The sequence below is a fragment of the Anser cygnoides genome, chromosome 4, assembly GCF_040182565.1.
Source record: "Anser cygnoides isolate HZ-2024a breed goose chromosome 4, Taihu_goose_T2T_genome, whole genome shotgun sequence".
Classification (NCBI taxonomy): domain Eukaryota; kingdom Metazoa; phylum Chordata; class Aves; order Anseriformes; family Anatidae; genus Anser; species Anser cygnoides.
The window spans coordinates 10,677,240-10,698,109 of record NC_089876.1 but is presented as its reverse complement, the minus strand read 5'-3'; the positions used below and the strand labels follow the sequence as shown (position 1 = coordinate 10,698,109).

Here is a 20,870-nt window from a genome sequence, read left to right as displayed (position 1 = left end):
ACACTACCTACTACAGGCCTCCATCTAGACTGTGCCACTGATCACAACTATGTAAGACCTGCCATTCAGCCAGGTCTCAATCCACTTTACTGTCTACTCATCTAACCTACACTTTCTGAGCATACCTATGAGGATATCATGGGAGATTGTGTCGAAAACCTTGCTGAAGTCAAGGTAGACAACATCCATTGTTCTCCCCTCATCTATCCAGCCAGTTGTCCCATCATAAAAAGCTATCAGATCAGTTAAGCATGATTTCCCCTTGGTGAATCCATGCTGACTACTCCTGATCACCTTCTTTTCCACCACATTTTAAGCAATTTATTTATGATCTTTACTTTGAAGTGACAGATGAACTGGTCAGCAATCACATCACATGGTGTAAGAGCATGTTCTATATCAGTGTCAAGGGAAAGGCAGATGCATGGATCAGTGAGTTTCACCTTTTCTCAAGCCTGTCCATTAAAGCCATCTCTTTTTTTTTCAGTATAGTTGTTATTTCACAACATAACTATGAGGATATTACTACTTCACATACTTAACAGAGCAAAATATCTTAAGGACACGATCTGGCAAATTCAGCTATAAGTGAAACATATTCTAGAGGACATATCTTTGCCTTCTAATAGTGTGCATGAAAGGGAAAACAGAACCAGGCCCAACCCAAGTTTAACCTGCAGTCAGCCCCCTACATCCATAAAGAGGCAGAGACAACTAGCAGCTTTTCAAGAAAAAAACGTGGTTTGACTTCCACTGTACAGAAGATGCACAGGAAGCATTTTATTGCATCTCCTTCAAAACTAGAATTTTCTTGTACATGACACTTTCAGATAACAAACATTGTGCCTTTTCTGAGCATTCTATAACCTATCAGGTATCAGATGAAACATACTAAGTAAGCTGTTTTTTCTATATGAAAATCAATTCATGTAAAGTGAGTCTATCTAATGTACATCTATCTATCTGTATATATGCGTATATATGTGTATATATGTGTATATATGTTCACTTACATGTGCAAATGCTATTCACAGCCTCACAAATCTGCTGTAAGACATAGGACAATTAGAAGCATCTCCAAAGTGAAGCCATGATCGTCCTTACATTTGATTAATCTTGGTAAGATTCAAGCAATTTTCCTCCAGCAGATAGAGCTGTGACTCTTCGGTCTCTACCTAGTTCCAGTAATGTAAATCTGTGGTGTCTTCCTAGCTGAATATGAAAGGGTACATCTTGCACCACTGTAATCCTTTCTCCAGATAGATGAAGCCCTACTTCAGTTTATCAACACACAAATGGTGAAGAAAATTCAGTTCTTCCCTAAAAAAAATGGAAAGATATGCTACAATTGCTGGTTAACCAAAGAAAAAAATAGCAGCAAATCCAGGAGCAGAGGAGAAGAAGCAGGAGAGTTTTTCCTCATCTAGATCAACCTCTGGCAAAGGACAAGAGCTACTCTGAGTAACTTTTCTCTCTCTAGGCTGTATTGTACCTTCCCTCACTTTGTGAAGGTGAACACCAGCCTGGATAGGAGTAGAAGTCCCAACAGCAGAGGAGTTATAAAAAAGGATTTGGCACAACATCTTTGTGTTCATCCATAAAGCTGTCTATGTACACTGTGATTAGAGAACAGCAAAGCTAAACAGTAGCAGGTGCCAGGTTTGGGCAGATCAGGAGAGGGAAACGAGCCTTAGGGAAATTTTGAGAAACTTTTCAACAGAGCAGACAAATGAGAAGACTCACTTACTTTGTGGCCCCAATAACTGTACTCAATAGTGTGAGTCTGATTACCTTAATCACAGGGAATTTTATGATATCACAAGTGAGATGAAAATCAAGTTTCCCAGAGCTGCTGAACACAGGATTAGCCATGTGGGGCTTTGATGAAGACATGAAAAAGAGAGATGGAGTGCTTTTTAAGCCCTTATACTGTTCTGTTTCATAAGAAATACACATATGTATGTATCCAACTGCTTTTCAAATACATTTCCCTGTTGAGAAAGGTTGTGTTTTTTTACTGTCCTTATTTTGGAAGGTCCATATCTTTCTTTTCTATTAAGTTTATAGAGTATTTTGGGCCAGGTTGTCATTATGTATGAGCAATGCCTAATGCAAGGGATCTCCCAGCACAGGTACTGCCTCTAGCTATTTTTCTAATGTAAAATAATAATAGTAATAATAATTAATAAAATGCAACACTTTACACATACAGTGCTGTTACAAAGACCTTCTAATAGAGAATCCCTTCAATATGCAAGCAAGGTGTGTCTTCCAGCTGCTTCTTAACAGCTGTACTTCTCTTGTTATCATGGTGAACTTTAACAACACTTGCTAAAATCTCAGTTCCATCAACTAATCAATTTAATATTTTTTTTAACTCTTTACAAGTTCTTGCAGTTTTTTTGTTTGATTTATTTAATTTTCTGTATTTTGTTTTTAAAAGTGTCCCATCAATAGGTTAGTTAGTACTAATCTCCTGCTGCAAGGTAGTTAGTAACAATCTCTTGATTTAGTAAAGAACAATTTATAATTGCAAATACAAATGTTTTAAGGTCCGAAAGAAATGTCAGTAGTATTCAGTAGGATCATAATTGACTGCTCAACTGGAAATCCTGACACATTGTGAACTTGGCTTTCTTCAGAGAAAGCTACCTTGCCACTGGATGTGTTACACTGAGTAGCAACAGTATGGTTAATATTTTTGCCCACTGGTCTCAACATCAGCAGTTTTATCTTGATATTTGATGAATATTAAGGGGTGGTTATTTACTTTCTCCAGCTACACAGGCATTTGCTGATGACAAAATTATCTCTCAATCTTTACTCAGCAGAAAGTTGTGGAATGGGACTAAGCACTGGGACTACGGCATGCAGAAGATCTCTTTCTGTTATTCTTATTATAAAATAAACTCGCTCTGTGTTTTGGGGATGTATTTTTCTCCAGTCGCCTGTGCAACTCTGGAAACTCGCTGAAATAATTCAGAGGCAAATAGGTAAAAAAGAGGGAAAAAAGGGAATGAAAATGGTTTAATAAATGGAGAAAATAGATTAATTGTCGATTAGCGACTTTTTACATGATTATCTTTTTCCACAGACACATCTGAAGCTGCAGTTCAGTGGAAGGACAGTTTTCTTTAACCGAACTTTAGTTACCTGTTAAAGAATTAAAGAAAGGGATCTTACTGTATAGGTACTGCATCAGCTGAAACTGTCATTGCTACGGATTTTGAAACGCCGATTTTGTCTCTATCGGCATAGATTAATCTCGTGGCAGTAACCAAGTAAGCGTGTATCGACACTGGAAATATTAAAAGCAACAACTAAAGGAATGTTCCGGTATAGATCGTCGATTTTCAATGTATATATATAGGCACACGCGAGCCATATCACATCACCCTTGGAAATAAAGACATAGCTTAAATGTGTCTCCAAAATGTTTTGAGGTACGGATCTAGAAGACTCGGAAGATCTGAATGCATTGAAGTTCACACAGTCAGATCAGAAAAGAGGGGATCCAAGCCATTAACTCATCGCCAGCACCTTCCCGGGAGCTGCAGTTTGCGGAAACCTGAGCTGCGAAGCGCAGCCAGCGGGTCCTCTTGCGTCTTTAGCACCTCACGTGTCCGCTTCATCGCTATCATCAACAGCCTCCATAATTTCTCTCTCTCTCTTTTTTTTTTTTTTCTTTCCAGATCAAGGACACCCTGAGAGACTCCTCCTGCTCTTTGACACGAATTCGAGACTGATTAAAAAGAGAGAGGGAAGATCAACTAACGCTCGGAAATCGCGACCACGAGAATACCACCCCGGAGCCGCGCAGCGCTGCGCTCCGGAGCTCGGCAGGCTCCGTGGAGACTTGGCACCGGCTCCCCAGCTACATGGCACCCGGTGACAGTCCCTTCAGCAGCGTTTTCCCGGCTGGGAAGGAAATCCCCAAAACTGCTTTGAGCAGCAGCCGCAGGACTCCCGCTTGCGCCGGCACCGCCACGCCGAGCTGGCCCAGGCGTCTGCACGGGGGCTCATTGCTCACCTGCGCTGCTTGTCCGAGGAAATAAACATGGAAGGAGAGTGGGGAAAAGGAGAGTAATCTGTGCTTATCCAGCTGAAATACCTATCTTTTTCTTTTTTTTTTCTTTTTCTTTTTTTTTCCTCACTTGGAAACGCGATAATTCGCCTGTTTTCGCACGCACTGGTGAATTTCGTAATACGACAATTGCAATGTTTATTTTTAAAATAAAAACGTCTAGGAAACGTCTTTCTTTTGACACTGCCTAGTAGCGACTGTATTGAAAAGGCATGCATTTCAGTTTTCTGATAGAAAAGTTTTATTTCCCAACTCTGAATATAAAGCGTGTGAACTTGGAAACCAAAAGAAGACAAATGCGTTTGGAAATCTGAAGGGGGGGGGGGATAAAAAGCATTTCGTTACTCTAGGAGAGCAGATAAAATTACCCCCACGAGCTTTCGGGGAGCAGAGTTAGCACAAGGAGTATGAGAGGGAGCTTGTCTTGTTCTGCAGAAACATCAGACAGGCCACGAATTGAGAACCAGTTAACAAAAAATAAAAAATCAAAAAAAAATGAAGAGGGCTTGTTTTGTTGGGGGGGGGGGGGGTAAAAAAAAATCCGAGAAGCCACAGTTTGCGAACCAGCTTTAGAAAGGTGTGTATATATTGATAATGTCAAAAATGGGGAGAAGTTAATTGGAGGGATATTAGAGTCTGAGAGGGGAGCGAATGGCAGCCTCGGCGCTGAGCAGGCTGTACTCGGGTCTGCCAGGTCTCAGGGACAGGAGTGGTGACACCGTCCCCGTGGGCCGAGGCAGGGCATCGGCTCCCCTGAAATACCGGGCACGGGATAATTTCGAAGGGAGGAAGGCAGAACACAGCCCCGTTTCTTTGGCACCTCGGTTCTCTCCTCCGTCCTGCCCAGAGAAAGAGGGCTGCGAGAGCTCTAACAACGTGTGGGCTGCCCACGGACACGCGGGGGGGGAGCCCGGGCATCCCCTCCGTGGGCAGGGGGGCGGCTGCCACGGATCGGGGCGAAGGCGGACGTGGCTGGGGCATAAATACCATCGGTGCGGCCCCCGGCAAGAAGAATGGGGGGAGCCGAGGGGCGAGGCTATACGTCCCCATCCAGCAAGCTGAAGTGTTTGCCCGGGCCGGGGAGGCAGAGGTAAGGGATGGCGCTGCCCGGGTAGAGCAGAGGGAAGGGGAGAGGCAGCAGGCAGCGGCTGAGCAGGGTGCTGTCCTTGTAAAGGGTCGGCAGGGACACAGCCGCGGAGGCAGACAGGGGTGGCGGTTCCCCGGGATGCTCCGCTTGCCCCGGCCCCGGCCCCTCGGGCTCGGCCGACATCTGTCTCTTGAGCTTGTTGCGCCGGTTCTGGAACCAGATCTTCACCTGGGTCTCGGTGAGGTGCAGCGCTGCCGCCAGCCCGGCCCGCTCGGCGCTGCTCAGGTAGCGCTTCACGTCGAAGGTGGACTCCAGCTGGAAGACCTGGCTCTTGGAGAAGATGGTCCTCGTCTTCTTCTTGCCTCCCACCGCCGGCGACCTGCCGCTCTCCCCGCCGCAACCCCCAGCATTCCTCGGCGACGGCTGCCAGGGACCGCGCGGTCCCTCCGCGGGGAGCGGCGACACCGCGACAATGCCCTCGGTCCCCGGGCGGAGCCCACGGCCCGGCCCCTCTGCCTGCAGCCGGCGGGGCTCGCTGCCTGCAACGGCAAAGCACAGCATCACGCTGCCTGCAACGGCAAAGCACAGAATCAGCCCCCCCCACCCCGCCGCCGCCAACCCCCTCGGGCCCCCGCCCCGCATGCACGCACGGCCCGGCTGCCCCTAGGGGCTGGGGAGAGGGGACGAGCTCCTCCTCCTGCTGCAGCATCTAAAAGCTGTGTGTGTGTCTGTGTGTGTGCGTGCGTGTCCGTGCCCGCGCCCCACCCGAGCCTCCAGGGCGCGGTCCCGGCCCGGCGGCGCTGGGACCCCCTGGGCATCCCCCGACGGGCCTGGCTGAGGGTCGGGCTGCCACCCGACAGGCGACACGGGCGGCCGGCTCTGTACCCGAGTCGCTGGAGCCTTTATTGGGGTCTCGCTCCGCAGGGCCCTCTTCTTCATCTTCCTCATCATCCTCCTCCTCCTCCTCCGGCAGGGCGCAGCGGGCTCTGCCCTGCTCCCGGGCCGGGCGGCGGGGACCGGTCTGCAGGATGCTGTCGATGCTGAAAGCGGGCGGAGCGGCTGGGGCCGGTGGTGGGGCTCCGCGGCCGCCCCCGAGCTGCACCATGGCGAGCCGAGCCGAGCCGAGCCGCGCTGAGCCGAGCCGCAGGACTGGCTGCGGCGGGAGGGAGCCGGGGCGGAGGGACGGATGGGGACGAGGGGGAGGAGGAGGAGGGGTCGGGGCGGCGGAGGGAGGGGATGGAGCTAGAGGGAGCCAAAGGGCTGAGGAAGGGGGGAGCGGTGCAGGGGAGGGAGAGAGGAAGGCAAGAGGTAGAAGGAGAGAGGGAGAAGAGAAGAGAAAGGAGCAGGAGGTGGAAGGAAGCGAAGAGGATTTTTTTTTTGGGGGGGGGGGGGGGGGCGTGGAGCACGCCAAAGTGCCTCTTTCCTTACTGTGGATGAGGTGTGCCCCAAGGGGTTGGCCCTGCGCAGGGCAGGGTTGGCTGCCCCCCAGCTCCGCACTTTCGCTGCTGCAGGGACAGGGCAGAGTCAGGCCCACGGGAAAGGGCGATGGGGAGGTGGGATGGTAGGGCGGAGGGTTCTGGGGTGGAGGATAAAGAGAGGGATAGGAGGAGAGGGCTGGAAATGAGAGAGAGGGAATGGGTCTCTGGGAAGGCAGGCTGGGGAAAGAAGGGGATCTGGAAAACGAAGGAGGGCAGAGAGGTGGAGAGGAAATATTGCACAGAGGACAAAAGTATGATAGGGGGTGAGTGATAGAGGGGGGTCATCAAGAGGGAGGAGGCAGCAAGTGAGAACCTTCACTGAGTGGAGAGGAGAAAGAGATAAAGTCGAGAAAAAAAAAAAAAAAGATGGAAACGGAGATTTAAGAAGCAGAAGAGGGAGGAAGAGTAGAAAGGTGTAATGGACAGGGAAGGGAGCAATGGATGCGCAGGGGGAAATCGCTGCAGCTTCGTGGGGTCCTAGAGGCGAAAGAAGTCCTTTCCTCCCGAGGAGCCCCGTGGTGAAGGTCACCCTGAAATCCCCCCCCGCGGCTCTGCACTGCTCTTTTGTAGTTTTCGAAAGCTAAAAATTGTGCTAGATCCTGCAACTTTTGGAGGCTGGAGGAAATGTGCTATTGGAGCAAGCACTCCCGATGCTCCTCGAGACTCGGGGAAGGATTTGTGCGTTTGTGTGGTGTCTGGAGAACTTTTGCTCTCCACCACCTACCAACATCGCAATGTCTTAAAACTCGTTTACACAACCCAACGGCCGCCATCAGCTGCTGAGCACAGGGAACCCTTTCCTCCCCTGAGCCCCTTTGTAAAGCCCGGCGAATGTTTATAACCGGCTTTTAGGAGGCCTTTTAGTCCGAGTCTCGATGTTTCCACCACGAAAAGTGCTAAGGGCAAGCGAGAAGCCCTTGAAAAAGAGTTGACAATAGAAGTGCTGACAGGCTCTTAAATATTGTGATGCCGAAGATTCCGTGAGCTGAAATCAGGGCATCTTTTAAGGCTTTGGACTGTGTTAATCTTTAAAGCACTGGTTCTTGGGAGAGCGGGTTTCAGCTCTTTTTCATGAAAATTTGTTTCGCTTTATAAATGCACTCAGATTTTAATGCAGCCGTCTGCTGGAGAGCTGTATTTTTTCCACCAGGCGAAAAAAAATAAAACGGTCCGTCTTCCATTAACACGGTCATTGGCCAAACGCCCAAAGTCGTTGTATTTGTCTTGCAACCTCCTGTACAAGCTGGCGGTTCTGGTGGGGCGAAACGTCCCGTTAAGGGAGAGCGACAGGGGCGAGGGAAGGGAGGAGTGGTGTGAAATGGGAAGAAGCTGAGAAGATAAATTACATTATTCCGTGTCAGCTGGCACAACTCGGAGAGTGGAGCACTTGGATGCCAGACCGGGTCGGTCCGAGCCCCTGCGCTGCTGTCCAGGCCTCCTTTCCCTCTGCCTGGAAAGGGGCGATGTAGCTATGTCCCGGGTGCTCATATCTGTCTTTGCTGCAAACTATTTCCCTCTTAGTTCCGAGAAAAAAAAATCCACATAAAAGAACAAATGCATCGACTTCTCCGTGTGTTTTCCTAAAAGACATTTTCTTGGAATAAAAAGGACAATTTGAAGAAGGCAGAAAGTTAGAAGGAAATTGAAGAAGGAGACATAAGCTCTGCCTCCTCGTTTTATTACGCCGCGGCCCCCTGCGCCCCCCGAGCAGCCCAAGGCCAGCCCTGGCAGACACAGACCCAGTCCCAGTAGCACCCCGTCGGGAGAGGTCTGCCTCCTTTCCCAGCCCCATTTGGCCGCCCTACAGAAACGCTTTTTCCCTGGCAAGCTGTGCGCAGGGAGGGAGCGCCGCGCAGCCCCGCAGCTCCCCAGGCTTTTTGGCAACTCACTGGTAACAGGAGGATGGGGGCGGCCGCTGCCCCCCCGCAGCGGGTCCTACAGGCCAGATCCGTACCTCACGCCCTCTCTTAGGGTCTTCCACATTTTCAGAGGGGAACAAAGTGTGGGCTCCGCACGTCGACAGGTTGTGGTCTCCTGAGGAGGCTGGAGGGGACACAGAGGCTGCTGCCTCGGCGAGGGCGGAGGAGAAGCCCCGGACCACATCGGGGGTAGCAAAGGTGTCCGACAGGGCTGCTGGGCGAGACACCTTGCCAAAAGTCAGAGACTTTTTTCCAAGTCATTGGCTCGTGGGGCGTGGGGAGAGCCTAGGATAGAGGCTGGAGGGGCTTGGGGGGTGAGATTTTGGCCAAGTCTCCGCTCCGCACCACGCAATTCCCTGCCCTGGCCCCAAAAGGTCGACGGACAAGGCGCACAGTCACTCCGACAAAAAAAAAAAAAAAAAAAAGATTTTCCTACAGTAGTTTTTTTTTTACAGAATTTCCTACAGAGATTTTCCACTAGCGGTACTTTTAAATCCTGCGCTTCGTTTGCGCTGTATCTCGGAGCGATCTTGTCGTCTGCGACATGTCGTGCCAGGGAGTCCGCTAACGGGCAGCGACAGCGCAGGAGAGTAGGTCTTTATCTCTGAATAATATATTCCTGTATTAGCAGCTCACGTCAAGCTGAATGGAAACCTTTTACCTAGGAAAGCTTTTTACGAGAAGCCAGACGGTATGCATATCTTTATTTCAATTTCAGCTCAGAGCAGGAAAAAAAAAATCTAAAACTAAAAGTCACTGACACGAAATTTGATTAGATTCTACAGAAAAGCGAAAGGGTCCGGTTTTGCTTGGCTTATGGGATCAGGACTGTTTCATCCCCCGGTGTGCTGGAGGATAAAAGAGGCCCTATCTAGATTTCACATCCCCTTGCAAATAAGTACAGCCGCACCAGGACCTCGAAGAAGTCCTTAAGGGGTCCTCAGTCCTCTCCCGGTACACAGCAGGGGTGAGCGGATCCATACCAAAAGAGCTGCCTGAAAATAAAAAGTTCATAAAAAAAAAACAGTAAAATGGAATAATAAATAAATAAATAAATTAACGGCGGCTTTGGGATAGCGTTGCAGGTCCTCAAATAAACCCGACCTTGCAGTTCAGCACTAGCTGGGTATTAATTGCCGATTACTATCGTGATGTCCTTCTCCTCCACCCCGCGGTGGAAATTCGAGGGTACAGACCCCCACATCTGCCCCCAGTTACAGGGCCATCGCCCGCCTATGCCAGGTACAGGGGCAGGGAGGGACGGGGGAGAAAAGGGTTTCCCGTAGGAAGGCAGCTACAAGTGTCACGCATAAACAGGCTTTTTTTTTTGGGGGGAGCTCGGTGTACCAGGCCGATTCCTTCACTCCCGAGGTGCAGGACACAGGCAGGATGGGGCCCTGCCGCATCCCTTTTGGAAATTTTTTGTTACGTCAGTTCAAAGTCCTCGGTTAAATCGCCTTCCTGAAACCTCTGCACTTGATACGAGAAGCATGCAGTAAAATTCTAGAGGGGATTTCTGAATACCGTAGATAAGTCCCGGGTGTTCAACAGACTGGGGTTGCTAAAGACAGAAGGGAGAGAGAATAGAGAGGAGAGGAAGAAGAAGGAGAAAAAGAAGAGGAAAGAGATAGACAGATGATAGATAAGTAGATAGATAGATAGGCAGATAGGAAGAAAGAAAACAGAATAGAGAAGAAAGTAGAATAGAGAAGAAAGTAGAAGAATAGAGAAGAAAGGAGAAGAACCAAGAAGAAAGGAGAAGAACCAAGAAGAAAGTAGAACTGGTAGTAGAAAAAAAGAACAAGGAGTAGAAGAAAAGAAAAAAAGAAAAAGAAAAAGAAAAAGAAAAAGAAAAAGAAAAAGAAAAAGAAAAAGAAAAAGAAAAAGAAAAAGAAAAAGAAAAAGAAAAAGAAAAAGAAAAAGAAAAAGAAAAAGAAAAAGAAAAAGAAAAAGAAAAAGAAAAAGAAAAGAAAAAAAAGAAAAGAAAAGAAAAGAAAAGAAAAGAAAAGAAAAGAAAAGAAAAGAAAAGAAAAAAAGAAAAGAAAAGAAAAGAAAAGAAAAGAAAAGAAAAGAAAAGAAAAGAAAAGAAAAGAAAAAAAGAAAAGAAAAGAAAAGAAAAGAAAAGAAAAGAAAAGAAAAGAAAAGAAAAGAAAAGAAAAGAAAAGAAAAGAAAAGAAAAGAAAAGAAAAGAAAAGAAAAGAAAAGAAAAGAAAAGAAAAGAAAAGAAAAGAAAAGAAAAGAAAAGAAAAGAAAAGAAAAGAAAAGAAAAAAAAGAAAAGAAAAGAAAAGAAAAGAAAAGAAAAGAAAAGAAAAGAAAAGAAAAGAAAAGAAAAGAAAAAAAAAAAGAAAAGAAAAGAAAAGTTTGACGTTCTCATCACAAGTCCAGGTTTTCATAATACATGCACAGATGTTCATGCATCTCCGTACACAGAATTTAAAACATAGGATCGATAAGAAGAGTTGAGAACCTCAGGATAGTTAAATGAAGCATTAAGAAGTCCGTCGTAAAGTAGCATTCGTTGGGAATGGGATGAGAAATGCAAGAAAATTGCCTGGATCTAATTCGAGCACTAATCCTGCCAGGGCGCTGCAGTCTGCAGCGAGGCCCCGATCGATGGCGCGACGCGGCGTGCGCACCCCGCCAGGCTGACGTGTTCGCAGGGGGTAGAGACAGTCTCTTCCAAGATAATGCAGTATAAAAGAAAGGAAAAAAAAATCGATTCAAATATATTGTTCAACGGTGGAGCCAGCGCGCACCTATGAGATTTATTAAGTATTGATTTGCATGAATATTTTAGACCTCTGCCTAGGAGAAAAGTTATAGGCCATCTTAAGCCGGTGAGCACTGTACCATTTGCAAAGCAGCCTTGTAACAAGGTGCTTTTCAGTATATTGATCGTTTTCATTTAAAGTGTAATTAATAATAACATCTTAGAGCAGCTAAACTAGTTTATTTCAGGGGGGCAGTTCGTACTGTATTTTGATTTTTTTTTGTTTGCTTAAAAAAAAGTTTAAAAATCACCTCTTCACTAATTATTTTTATTAGCTTCCAATAAGCACAAGTTATCTTTGTGAGTAGTCTGGCAAGGTTTTCCTTAGCCTCGCCTCTGGAGTGCCATCTAGCTAAGCTGTTGTAGCAACATTCATTAAATAAATGTCAACAGACAAGGATTTATGCTGCATAATAATATTACAGCTGTAGTATAACTGGATTTATTTTAAAGCTATTCTGAGGTTGCTTTGATCTATAAAACAGCAACGTATGTCTCTATATGTCGCAAACAGCCTTTGTGAAACTACTTTGGGCTTTACAGTCTGCCAACATATTTCTTACAGCGTTCTGTTTGCAGAAGAAGCACAAAGAGTGACCCTTACCTCTTTGATTTGTTTAATAGAGATATACAGAGAGAAGAAAACTGCGAGGAATCTGTTCTCGTGATTTGGGGTTGGGCTTTTTTTGCCTGCTTTGAAATTGCCAATGTATATTCGTCAGTGACCACTTCTGCTAGCTGTTTCTGTAGATCCTGCAATTTTCTTGCCATCAGGTACAATGAAAAGAGTCGTTAAAAATCGACTAGGTAAAGAAACCTGAGGTGTTTATGTTCCTACTTTCAGTACATACTTTTAATAAAGCACTTCCTGCAGGTACAGAATAAGGCATAAGTAAGCACTTTTTTCTTAGATTAATTCACGTCTTGAACTTTTTAATATTTTTCTATGGTCATAAGTTACAAATACAGTGTATGAAAAAAAAAATCTGTTTATTGATATAATCAGCACGTCTTTAAAAAACAAACAAACTAATGTCAAAACACATTTTAAAAATCCGATCGATCATTTAGCCCTGCCAGTTCCTTAACTTCAAGAAAAGAATATTTAGTAGAATCAGAAGTATAATAATCTCATATGTTATTCCAAAGAAAAGGCATGTGGAGAGTGGCAGGTGTGTTCAGTTTCGCGTTGGATTACAATCTACTTTGATATGACCGTAGGGAGTCAGGATTTTCCTCCAATAGGTAACGCTGGGAGAGCTGGGGAGCTGGATAGGACGGGGAAAGGCTCTGGCCGTTTTTCTTCAGGCATAGCCAGGCTCCGAACGGTACCAAACCAAGCGCTGAGCCCAGAGGAAGCGACGTCGCCCAAAGCCGCCCCCTCTGCGCATTAAAAGGCTGAAGTCCCCAAGAGTCCCGCCGGGGGCTCCGGGACCCCCACCCCGCCGCTCCCCATCCTCCTTCCCCTTTCCGGGATCAGATCAACAGCTTTTAGAAGTTTTCGCCCCAAAAAGCGGGTGTTTCCCAGCTACGCAAAGCAAACAGCTGGAGAAGCCCTCCCGGAGCGAGACGAGGAATTTCAGAGCAGTGGAAAAAAAAAAAAAAAAAAAAAAAAAACGCATACAGCTCCCAGACCCGAGGCTCGCGTCGAAACGAGCATCCCGGCAAGTTAACGCTTTTCTCAGGAACCCACAATACTCATCTATTATTATTATTATTATTATTATTATTATTTTACTTCTCGAGTGGTTTTGAGGTTTTCAGCGTCTTGACTTCAGCTGTGCATGATGCCCAGAGCCGTGTTTCAGGCCAAAGAGAAAAAAAAAAAAAAAAAAAAAGGCAAAAAACAAGCGGTGGAGAGGTTGTAATCCGCCCCTGAGCCTTCTTGGGTTTCGTATCAAAGCTGAAGCTCCGCCGCATCTCGCCGATCGATTTCACAATACGAAAGCGTGAGATCGCTCCAAACATAATGCAAAGTGTAGGAAATGGTAAGAACTAGATCTCTCTTCCTTCACCGGGACGGGTCCGCATGCACGTACCCCAACAGACCCATGGACCCGTTTTTTCCCACGGGGACAGAGTGCTGCGAGCTGGTCGGTTCAGTTACACCTGATTATGCCCTAAAACGTAGGTTCAAAGCTTGACCTTCCATCAAGGCTGAGTTTTATAAGGTTATTTTCCTCTTAATATTAGGAAAAAAAAAAAAACAAACCTTTGGAAACAATAACCCGATGTTCATTTCAGCAGTGGGTAGAAAGGGAGAAACAAAACAGTTATTAAAGGAAAAAATAGCTTGGCATGCATAATACTTCATATAATATCACATTACAGTTTAGCTTGCATAACTAGCCGTACAACTCCCCAGTCTGTCGCCATCTGATTATTTTTCTTTCTTTCTTTTTTAAACTGCCAGTGCGAACTATTAATCGACTACAAACCGACCCCGTAAGAGACGGAAAAAGCTGAAGTGCGTTTTCATCAACCTCCTCAGGAGACCCAAATAAGAGGCAAATCCAGCTAATAAAACACAGTAATGTTCAATTATTATTATTATTATTATTTCCACCGCGTATCTTTAGCAGATAGTTTCTCGGGGAAATAAAACGGAAACAAAGAAACCAAATCCTCACAGCTCTGACTTCAGCGGGGCGAATTCGCTAGAGCAATTTGCCTTAAAGTTGTTGGAAATCAAAAAGCCTGCACCGAGAAGGACCAGGGGGGGCACCAGCACATGCTTGGGTATTGATCGTATGAAAATGAGAGTAACAATGGAGGGGGGGGGGTCTGTAGGAATTAAGTGGCTAAAACAAAGGGCCCTGGAGAAGCTGCTGAGGCTCCCGTGGCTGCGGTGGAGGCCCCGAGGCTTCGCCGTCTTTTGGGGCAGGGGCAGCGGGGCCGGGAAGAGCCCCCGGCCATAGCGGTTCCGTACATTCGTCTGACGCTCGGGGGGGAGAATTAGGGGGCTGCTGCCCCCCGGAAAACGCCGGTCTGTGTCCCCCCGTGGCCGAGGCCGCGTTTTCTTTGGATGCTTGGCGCGGGGGGGGCCCGCCGAGCGGCTCCCGGCTCATGGCCGGAGGTCTCCGGGGTCCCCTCGCTTGTGTCCAGCGGCCGCGCGTCGTTCCGAGTTAACCCCAGCGGTGAGTTTATTGCACGTTTAAAAAAAATAAAATAAAATAAAAGTCCAAAAGCGGTAAATCGAGAAACGTGGAAGTGGAAAGAAAAAAGTCCGGGGATGATGGGGGGGGGGGTGGAGCTGGAAGCCGGGGGTGGGGGCGAAGGGGCCGCGGTTCTGGCACAGGTGGGCGCTCAAACGAGTCCTGTCATCTGCGACCTTAGGAAGGGGAGGGAGGCGGCGGGGAAGGTGCCCAGGGGGTAGCTGACGCCGCTGGAGAAGCCCACCAAGGGGGGCGACATGTGGGGCAGGGTAAAGCCCAAGGCGCTGGCCGGCGAGTTCTCGTGGTACAAAATGGGGACCCGCACTATCCTTTGGGCGGCGTGGGAGAGGTTGGCCGCCTCCAGGTCGGCGGCCAGCTGCCTCTTCCACTTGTTGCGCCGGTTCTGGAACCAGATCTTCACCTGGGTCTCGGTGAGGTGCAGCGAGGCCGCCAGCCCGGCCCTCTCCGAGCTGCTCAGGTAGCGCTTCACGTCGAAGGTGGACTCCAGCTGGAACACCTGGCTGCGGCTGAACACCGTGCGCGTCTTCTTCTTGCGGCCGGCCGCTCGCTGCTCAGGCTCGCCCGGCTCCTCGCCTCGCTCCTCCTCTTCCTCACGGCCTCCGGGGCCCGGCCGCCCTCCCGAGGGGCCCCGCACCGCCGCCGCCCGCCCGCCGCCGCCGCCCGCCCGCTCCGCCGTCTCCTCGGGCAGCTCGGGCGAGTCCCGGTCGCTGGCTGCGGAAAGAGGCACGGACAGGGCTGGGGGGGCGGCCCGCTCCGGGCATTGCCCCTGCTGGGGATGGGGAGAGCCCAGAGGCTGCGCCTGCCCCCGCCCGGGTCACCGGGAGGGGAAGGGATGAGGCCGCGGAGAGGGCGAGGCCGGGGAGCCCGGCCCGGGGTTGCTATATGGCCTGCTATATGGTCCTGCCGTACTCTCCCGGAAGCCGTGCACAGTCCTGCACAAACCCATAAGTTACATCTCGTGCATATATACGCATATAAGGACATGATCTTGCACGCATGTGTATATATATCTACGTATGTATAGGTATGATATGATATAATAGCATATCTACGTGTACACACATACCTATGCAAATTCAAATATATATATAACATACATGTACTTTGATTTATGTTTTGTACACATGAATACCAGCATATACATGTAAGCGTATACACACATGTACATATGTACATAAGTATATAAATACTTTTATAATAGAGACATACACTTATAAACACATGTGCATGTATATATTTATACGCACATGTATACATATACAAATCTATTGCACACATATGCACACATATATTTACAAGTACATATGTAAGTAAGTGGGGTTGTGTGTATAGTGGGGTAAGCATATTAGTGCGTGTGTGTATATAAAGAAGGGGGGAAATAAATATTTTCGCTCTTAGTATTCTCAACTAGATAAACCAAATCGTTCGGGTCAGGTACTCTAATATCGGGACATTGCCTTCCAGCATGTCTCCGTCGTTTCCAACACTGTGTTTTCCAATTGCATTTTAAAGGGGAAAAAATATCCTAGTATTTACAGAACAGGGGGGAAAATAAAAGAAAAACACGCCAGGAAGACAAAACAGTTGTTTTGGTACTCATTTTCTACTTCTAGGTGTACTTTTGAGATAAATTAAAAATATCAACAAACCCATCACTGTAAAAAGAAATTCTTTGGGTTATAAATCACGCCTCTTCTGCTCACTGAGTAATCGTGTGAACTCTACAGGCTCGTACAGAATCAAAGAGATGCGCCGAGGGACAATATTTTTTCTATCAGGATAAAAATAACCACTGATCGCAGCCCATAAACTTTTTCAGATGTTAATTTGTGCCCGGGGACCGGGGCTTTTTCTCCAGCGGTGCCAGGCCGCGCTGCGCAGAGCTGCGCTGCCCACGGAGAGCAGCGGGGCCGGGGCTGCGGGAAGGGGCTGCGGGGCCCCCAGCTGCCCTTCGGGGGTCCCAAATTCTTTGCTGCTTTGCTAGGGACCGTGACCCCGGCTTTCAGGGGAGTCTAAAACAGCTAGACATCCCTCTTAGGAAAAATAGAGAAAAAAGGGTAGGGAAAAAAAAAAAAGAGAAAAAATTTCCAAGCGAGCAAACAACCCCAACTGTTTACATTTTGGGGCGAGCAGCAGGCGGGGCGGAGGCTCCAGGCGCCTGCCACACTGGGAGCGTTTCCGGAGATTTACCCCAGGAGCCCGAACCCGGAGAGATGCAGGGCGAGAGGGCTGCGAGGGGCTCCCCGGCGGCACCCCCCCTCTCCCATTTCCCCGGGTGCCGCGGCAGCACCGGCCCCTCTTGGGAAGCGGCGACCCCCCAGACCCCATGAGGGCCCTGTGGGAAGGGGATAGCAGGGAAAAGTGACTTACTGTCGGGGCTGGTGCAGCCCAGGAAGGCGGCGTGCGCCCGGCGGTACCAGCCGACGGCGGCGTCGCGGAGCGGGCAGCCCGGGGCTCCGAGGCGCAGCGGGGAGCGCGGAGCCCCGCGGCCGCCTCCGCCCGCAGCCGCCCTCCTCGCCCCGCCGCCCGCAGCGCCCTCGGTGCCCAGCAGGTCCTCGATGAAGAAGGACGAGACGCGGGCAGAGGTGGAGCCGGAGTTTTCCGTCGCTTCGTCCGGCATCGTCGGAGAGGAGTTGAGGGAGGGACGGGGAAGGGGACGGGGACGGGGAAGGGGGGGGGGGGGTGTCCCCGGCTCCGCGGGAGGCTGGCTCCTCGGCTCCCCGCTGCCCCGCCGCCGCCTCCTGCCTCTGCTTAGCCCCGTGGATGCTCTCCTGGTATAAAAGGTTTTTTTTCCGGAGTAATCATTTCAGATCGCGGTTTGCCATCATTTCCTGCGAGCTAGGAGGGGAGGGGGGAGGGGGAGGAGGGGAAGGGAACGGGGAAGGAGGGAAAAAAAAAAAAAAAAAGCAAGCCGACAACCCATCGGAGGCGCCAGATTCTGCGCGAAAACGATAATAACGAAATAAAAATGTCATGCGAGTTAAACGCCGTGCACGGCGAGGGGGGGGATCCTGCGATTGGAGGAGCGCGGAGGCAAATGAGATCTCCGCGGGGGCGCGCAGGGCGATGGCTGGCGCGGAGCTCGGCGCGGCCGGGGCCGGGCGCTGCCCGTGCGGGTGCGTTGGGGTGTGCGTGTGTGTGTGTGTGTGTGCGTGTGTGTGTGTGCGCCCGCGTGTGCGTGCACCGCCCCGGGGCTGCCACTCACGAGCTGCTTATTTAGGTCAATTAGGGAGCAAATCCCGGAGCGGGGGGAGCGGTAAGGCCGGCTCCGGCGCACGGGGAGCAGCCGGGGGGGAGGCTTGGCCACCGCACGTCTTTGCCTTGCCATTGGATGCAGCGGGCTCAGAGGGCAGCCCACGCAGCCAATCGAGCTCTGTAGGCATCGCGGTTATATTAATATCATTAATAATAATTACCCTCCCTCCCCCCCCCCCTTCGGAGCGCGGCCGCCGCTGAGCTTTCATGTCTGCGGCGGCGGGGATGGATGGATGGATGGAGGAGATGCGGCCGTGCAGCCACCGCCGTGGGCTCCCGGAGGAGCGGGAAGGATCCGCCGGCCCTGAACCCCCAGACAGAGCACTGGGACCGGGAAAAGCCCGGGGGGGGGGGCCTGCCCCCAGGGTGCCCAAGTGCCCAAGAGGCCGGCGGCACGGGAGTGCGGGCGGCCTTCTTCTCCCGAGGCAGCCTTGCTCTTCATAGCAAGGTTAGTGCCATTCAAACTTTCTCTTCCTATATATAAATATTCCCCCTTTTTAATATGTATATTCCCTTTATATATATATATATTATAATATATACACTTTTATATGTATGTTTATATATATGTGTATTATGTCTATATACTTATTCTATACGAACATTTATATGTACGTACGTCTATATACTTAAGCTATATGCACGTGTATATGTATGTGTATATATGCGTATTACGTCTCTAGGTTCAGGCGTTAGTTTATGAGAAGGAAGCCAGTTCTCCATCCCCGTCTCCCACTGCCCAGGGTGCGCCCACTGCCAGCTCCCGAGCCCATCTCTCCCGGTGTTATTTCTCCGCACTCCAGCTTTGTCATTCTTGCTGCTATTGTAATCCCACTTCATGGGAAGCCGTAAAGCCACCCCCCCTGCCTGTCCCCTTTCGCCGAGCCTTCTGGATGCGCCTGACTCGGGACAGGAACCCCCAGCATCTCCGCAGAGCTCCAGGGCAGGACAGTGACCCGCTGCCTTTTTCCTGGAGACCGGGCGGGACAAGTCTATCGATCCGGAGTGCACCTCTGGGGCCGGGAAGGTTTGGGTGAGTATACAGATGCCCTAAAACCTCCTCATTCAACTCTTCTGCTTCTGGGAGTGCTGTTTGAGCGGCTTGGAAAGCAGGACTCAGAGGAGATGCTCACCTGCAGGTCTCTGCTCTACCTCCTTCGGCGGGATTTCCCTCCCTGTTCCTCTTTGCAGTACGCCTGGGCACCACTTCCCGTGCTCGATCTGGGGGTAGGAGCAGGCGGGCACTGCCCGCTGCCACCCGGCCGCCGCAGCGCCGAGACGGGGAGCGGCCGGAGCCGGCCCGGGGGGGTACCGGGGGTCGGGGCTGTCTAGGGAGGTGGAGAAAGGGGCAGGGTGGGGAGGGGGAGAGAGAAAGAGAGAAAGAAAGAGAGAAAGAAAGAGAGGAAAGAAAGAGAGAGAGAGAAATAGAGGAAAAAGAGGAAAGAAAGAAAGAAAGAAAGAAAGAAAGAAAGAAAGAAAGAAAGAAAGAAAGAAAGAAAGAAAGAAAGAAAGAAAGAAAGAAAGAAAGAAAGAAAGAGAAATTAAAAGAAAGGAATTGAAAAAACTTTCCGTTTCCAAAGACTCAAAAAAAAAAAAAAAAAGCAATCAGAGCTCTGAACTGAACTCTGGAAAATCAGGAATGTACAGGGACGTGTTCAGGTTTCAGTCCTACCTGAGCAGAGACCGATGACAAGTTCGGCAAACTGTAAACCAGGCGAAAGTATATTTGTCACTTGTTGCACAGGACCGATGCTAGCGAATGTTACTTTTATGCTTTGTCCATCGTGGTGCATTTTGCTAGATAGGAAATATGAGTCTGACCAATATGTCTTAAGCATCTATAAACCGTCTGCTCTGTTTCACTGGCAGACTCGGAAAATATATGTGTGCTTTCCGGAATAAAAAGAAGAATGTGGACCCCGGTTACTTCTATACATTTTATATTCAATGTGCAAACAATATGCATGTAGACCCTGCCTATATTTTTTAAAGTGTTCCTACAGTGTAGACATGTAACTTGCGTAATATTATTTGCTTTCCACTTAGAAAAAATATAATAAAATCTATAAAAATTAATTCGCTCTTGCTTTTTTTTCCCTCTCTCTCTCTTTCTCTCTCTCTCTCTCTTTTTTTTTTTTTTCCCTCCATTCTTTTTAGAACAATGTATAACTTCTGGTGTGCAATAATCCTGAACTGTGTTTGTGAAAAGTCATGTTTACTAAGACATATTCCTGAAACACAAAATCTGTACGTATACAACCCTATACCTGCAAACGCAACTCTTGCACAGACATGCTTTTGTGTGATGTAATTTTTAGGCTTGCTGATATGTTTTTGTACCTTTTCCATAGCTGTAGCAGCACGACTCTTGACACTTTGTGCTGAATACTCTATTTGCTTATTATGATGACGAGAAGGAAAAAAACAAACAAACAAACAAACAAACAAAAAAACACACAACCGGGTATGTTTACTGAATGTCTCACTGCAGCCACCATGCAGGGCTCTATGTAGAGTGCAAGAAAAGCAGCCAGCGACAGAATTTTCGTCATTTATTCTCAGAGGGACCCCTCGGGCCGGGCCGGCCTTGCTCCTACCTCGGCTGCCCGTCTGCAGGGGCCGGCGACCCCCGGAGGCGGCTGGCACCTAGCGGCGGAGCCCATGGCATGTCCGACTCCTTTCGGTGCAGCCCCCTAGGTAACGGGGTCCGGGGGATGCCCCCTGAGCCCAGGGCATTGCCCGTCGTGTGTGTGGGGGGGTTCATTTCCCACCCCCTGGCCCCGCTTCTCTCCCCTGACCCAAAGCATCTCTGGGGGCTGGGGACAGCGGTGGGGTCTCGGGGCTCTGCAGTGGGGTTTTGGGGCTCTGAGGTCGGGTCTCTCCCGCTGAGCAGCCCCGTGCTGGCTCGCAGTCCGTTCCCAGTGCTGGCTGGGCTGCCGGCAGTGGGCAACTTTGTGGGGTCGGGGCCGTCCCCCCTTGCCTTGTCCCTCTTCACCTCCAACGGCGCCCGAGCCGTCGGCAGCGCTTGCTCGACGTGCTCGCAAAGCATAGGGCAGGCAGAAGTGGGGTTTTGGGGTCGGGCTCCTGGGGGGAGACCAGC

The 20,870-nt window shown here is 49.4% G+C and overlaps 2 protein-coding genes across 3 annotated transcripts; both read right to left on the bottom strand.

Moving 5' to 3' along the window:
* Nucleotides 1-4,602: 4,602 nt before the first annotated feature.
* On the bottom strand, nucleotides 4,603-6,381 carry LOC106033346 (homeobox protein HMX2). 2 transcript variants are annotated; one of them, XM_066995615.1, is made up of 2 exons: nucleotides 6,057-6,381; nucleotides 4,603-5,740 (listed from the first exon to the last, which is right to left on the bottom strand). In XM_066995615.1, the coding sequence occupies exons 1-2, from the start codon at nucleotides 6,274-6,276 to the stop codon at nucleotides 5,121-5,123; spliced, it is 840 nt and encodes a 279-aa protein (XP_066851716.1). In that variant the 5' UTR covers nucleotides 6,277-6,381; the 3' UTR covers nucleotides 4,603-5,120. The 2 variants fall into 2 exon arrangements, with proteins under 2 accessions (XP_066851716.1, XP_047937337.2); XM_048081380.2 differs by having other exon boundaries at nucleotides 4,603-5,710; nucleotides 6,057-6,378.
* Nucleotides 6,382-14,534: 8,153 nt separating this feature from the next.
* LOC125180096 (homeobox protein HMX1-like) lies at nucleotides 14,535-17,315 on the bottom strand. Its single transcript, XM_048048267.2, has 2 exons — nucleotides 16,886-17,315; nucleotides 14,535-15,226 (listed from the first exon to the last, which is right to left on the bottom strand). Exons 1-2 carry the CDS (start codon nucleotides 17,133-17,135, stop codon nucleotides 14,646-14,648), a joined length of 831 nt encoding a protein of 276 aa, XP_047904224.2. The 5' UTR covers nucleotides 17,136-17,315; the 3' UTR covers nucleotides 14,535-14,645.
* Between the last annotated feature and the right edge of the window lie 3,555 nt (nucleotides 17,316-20,870).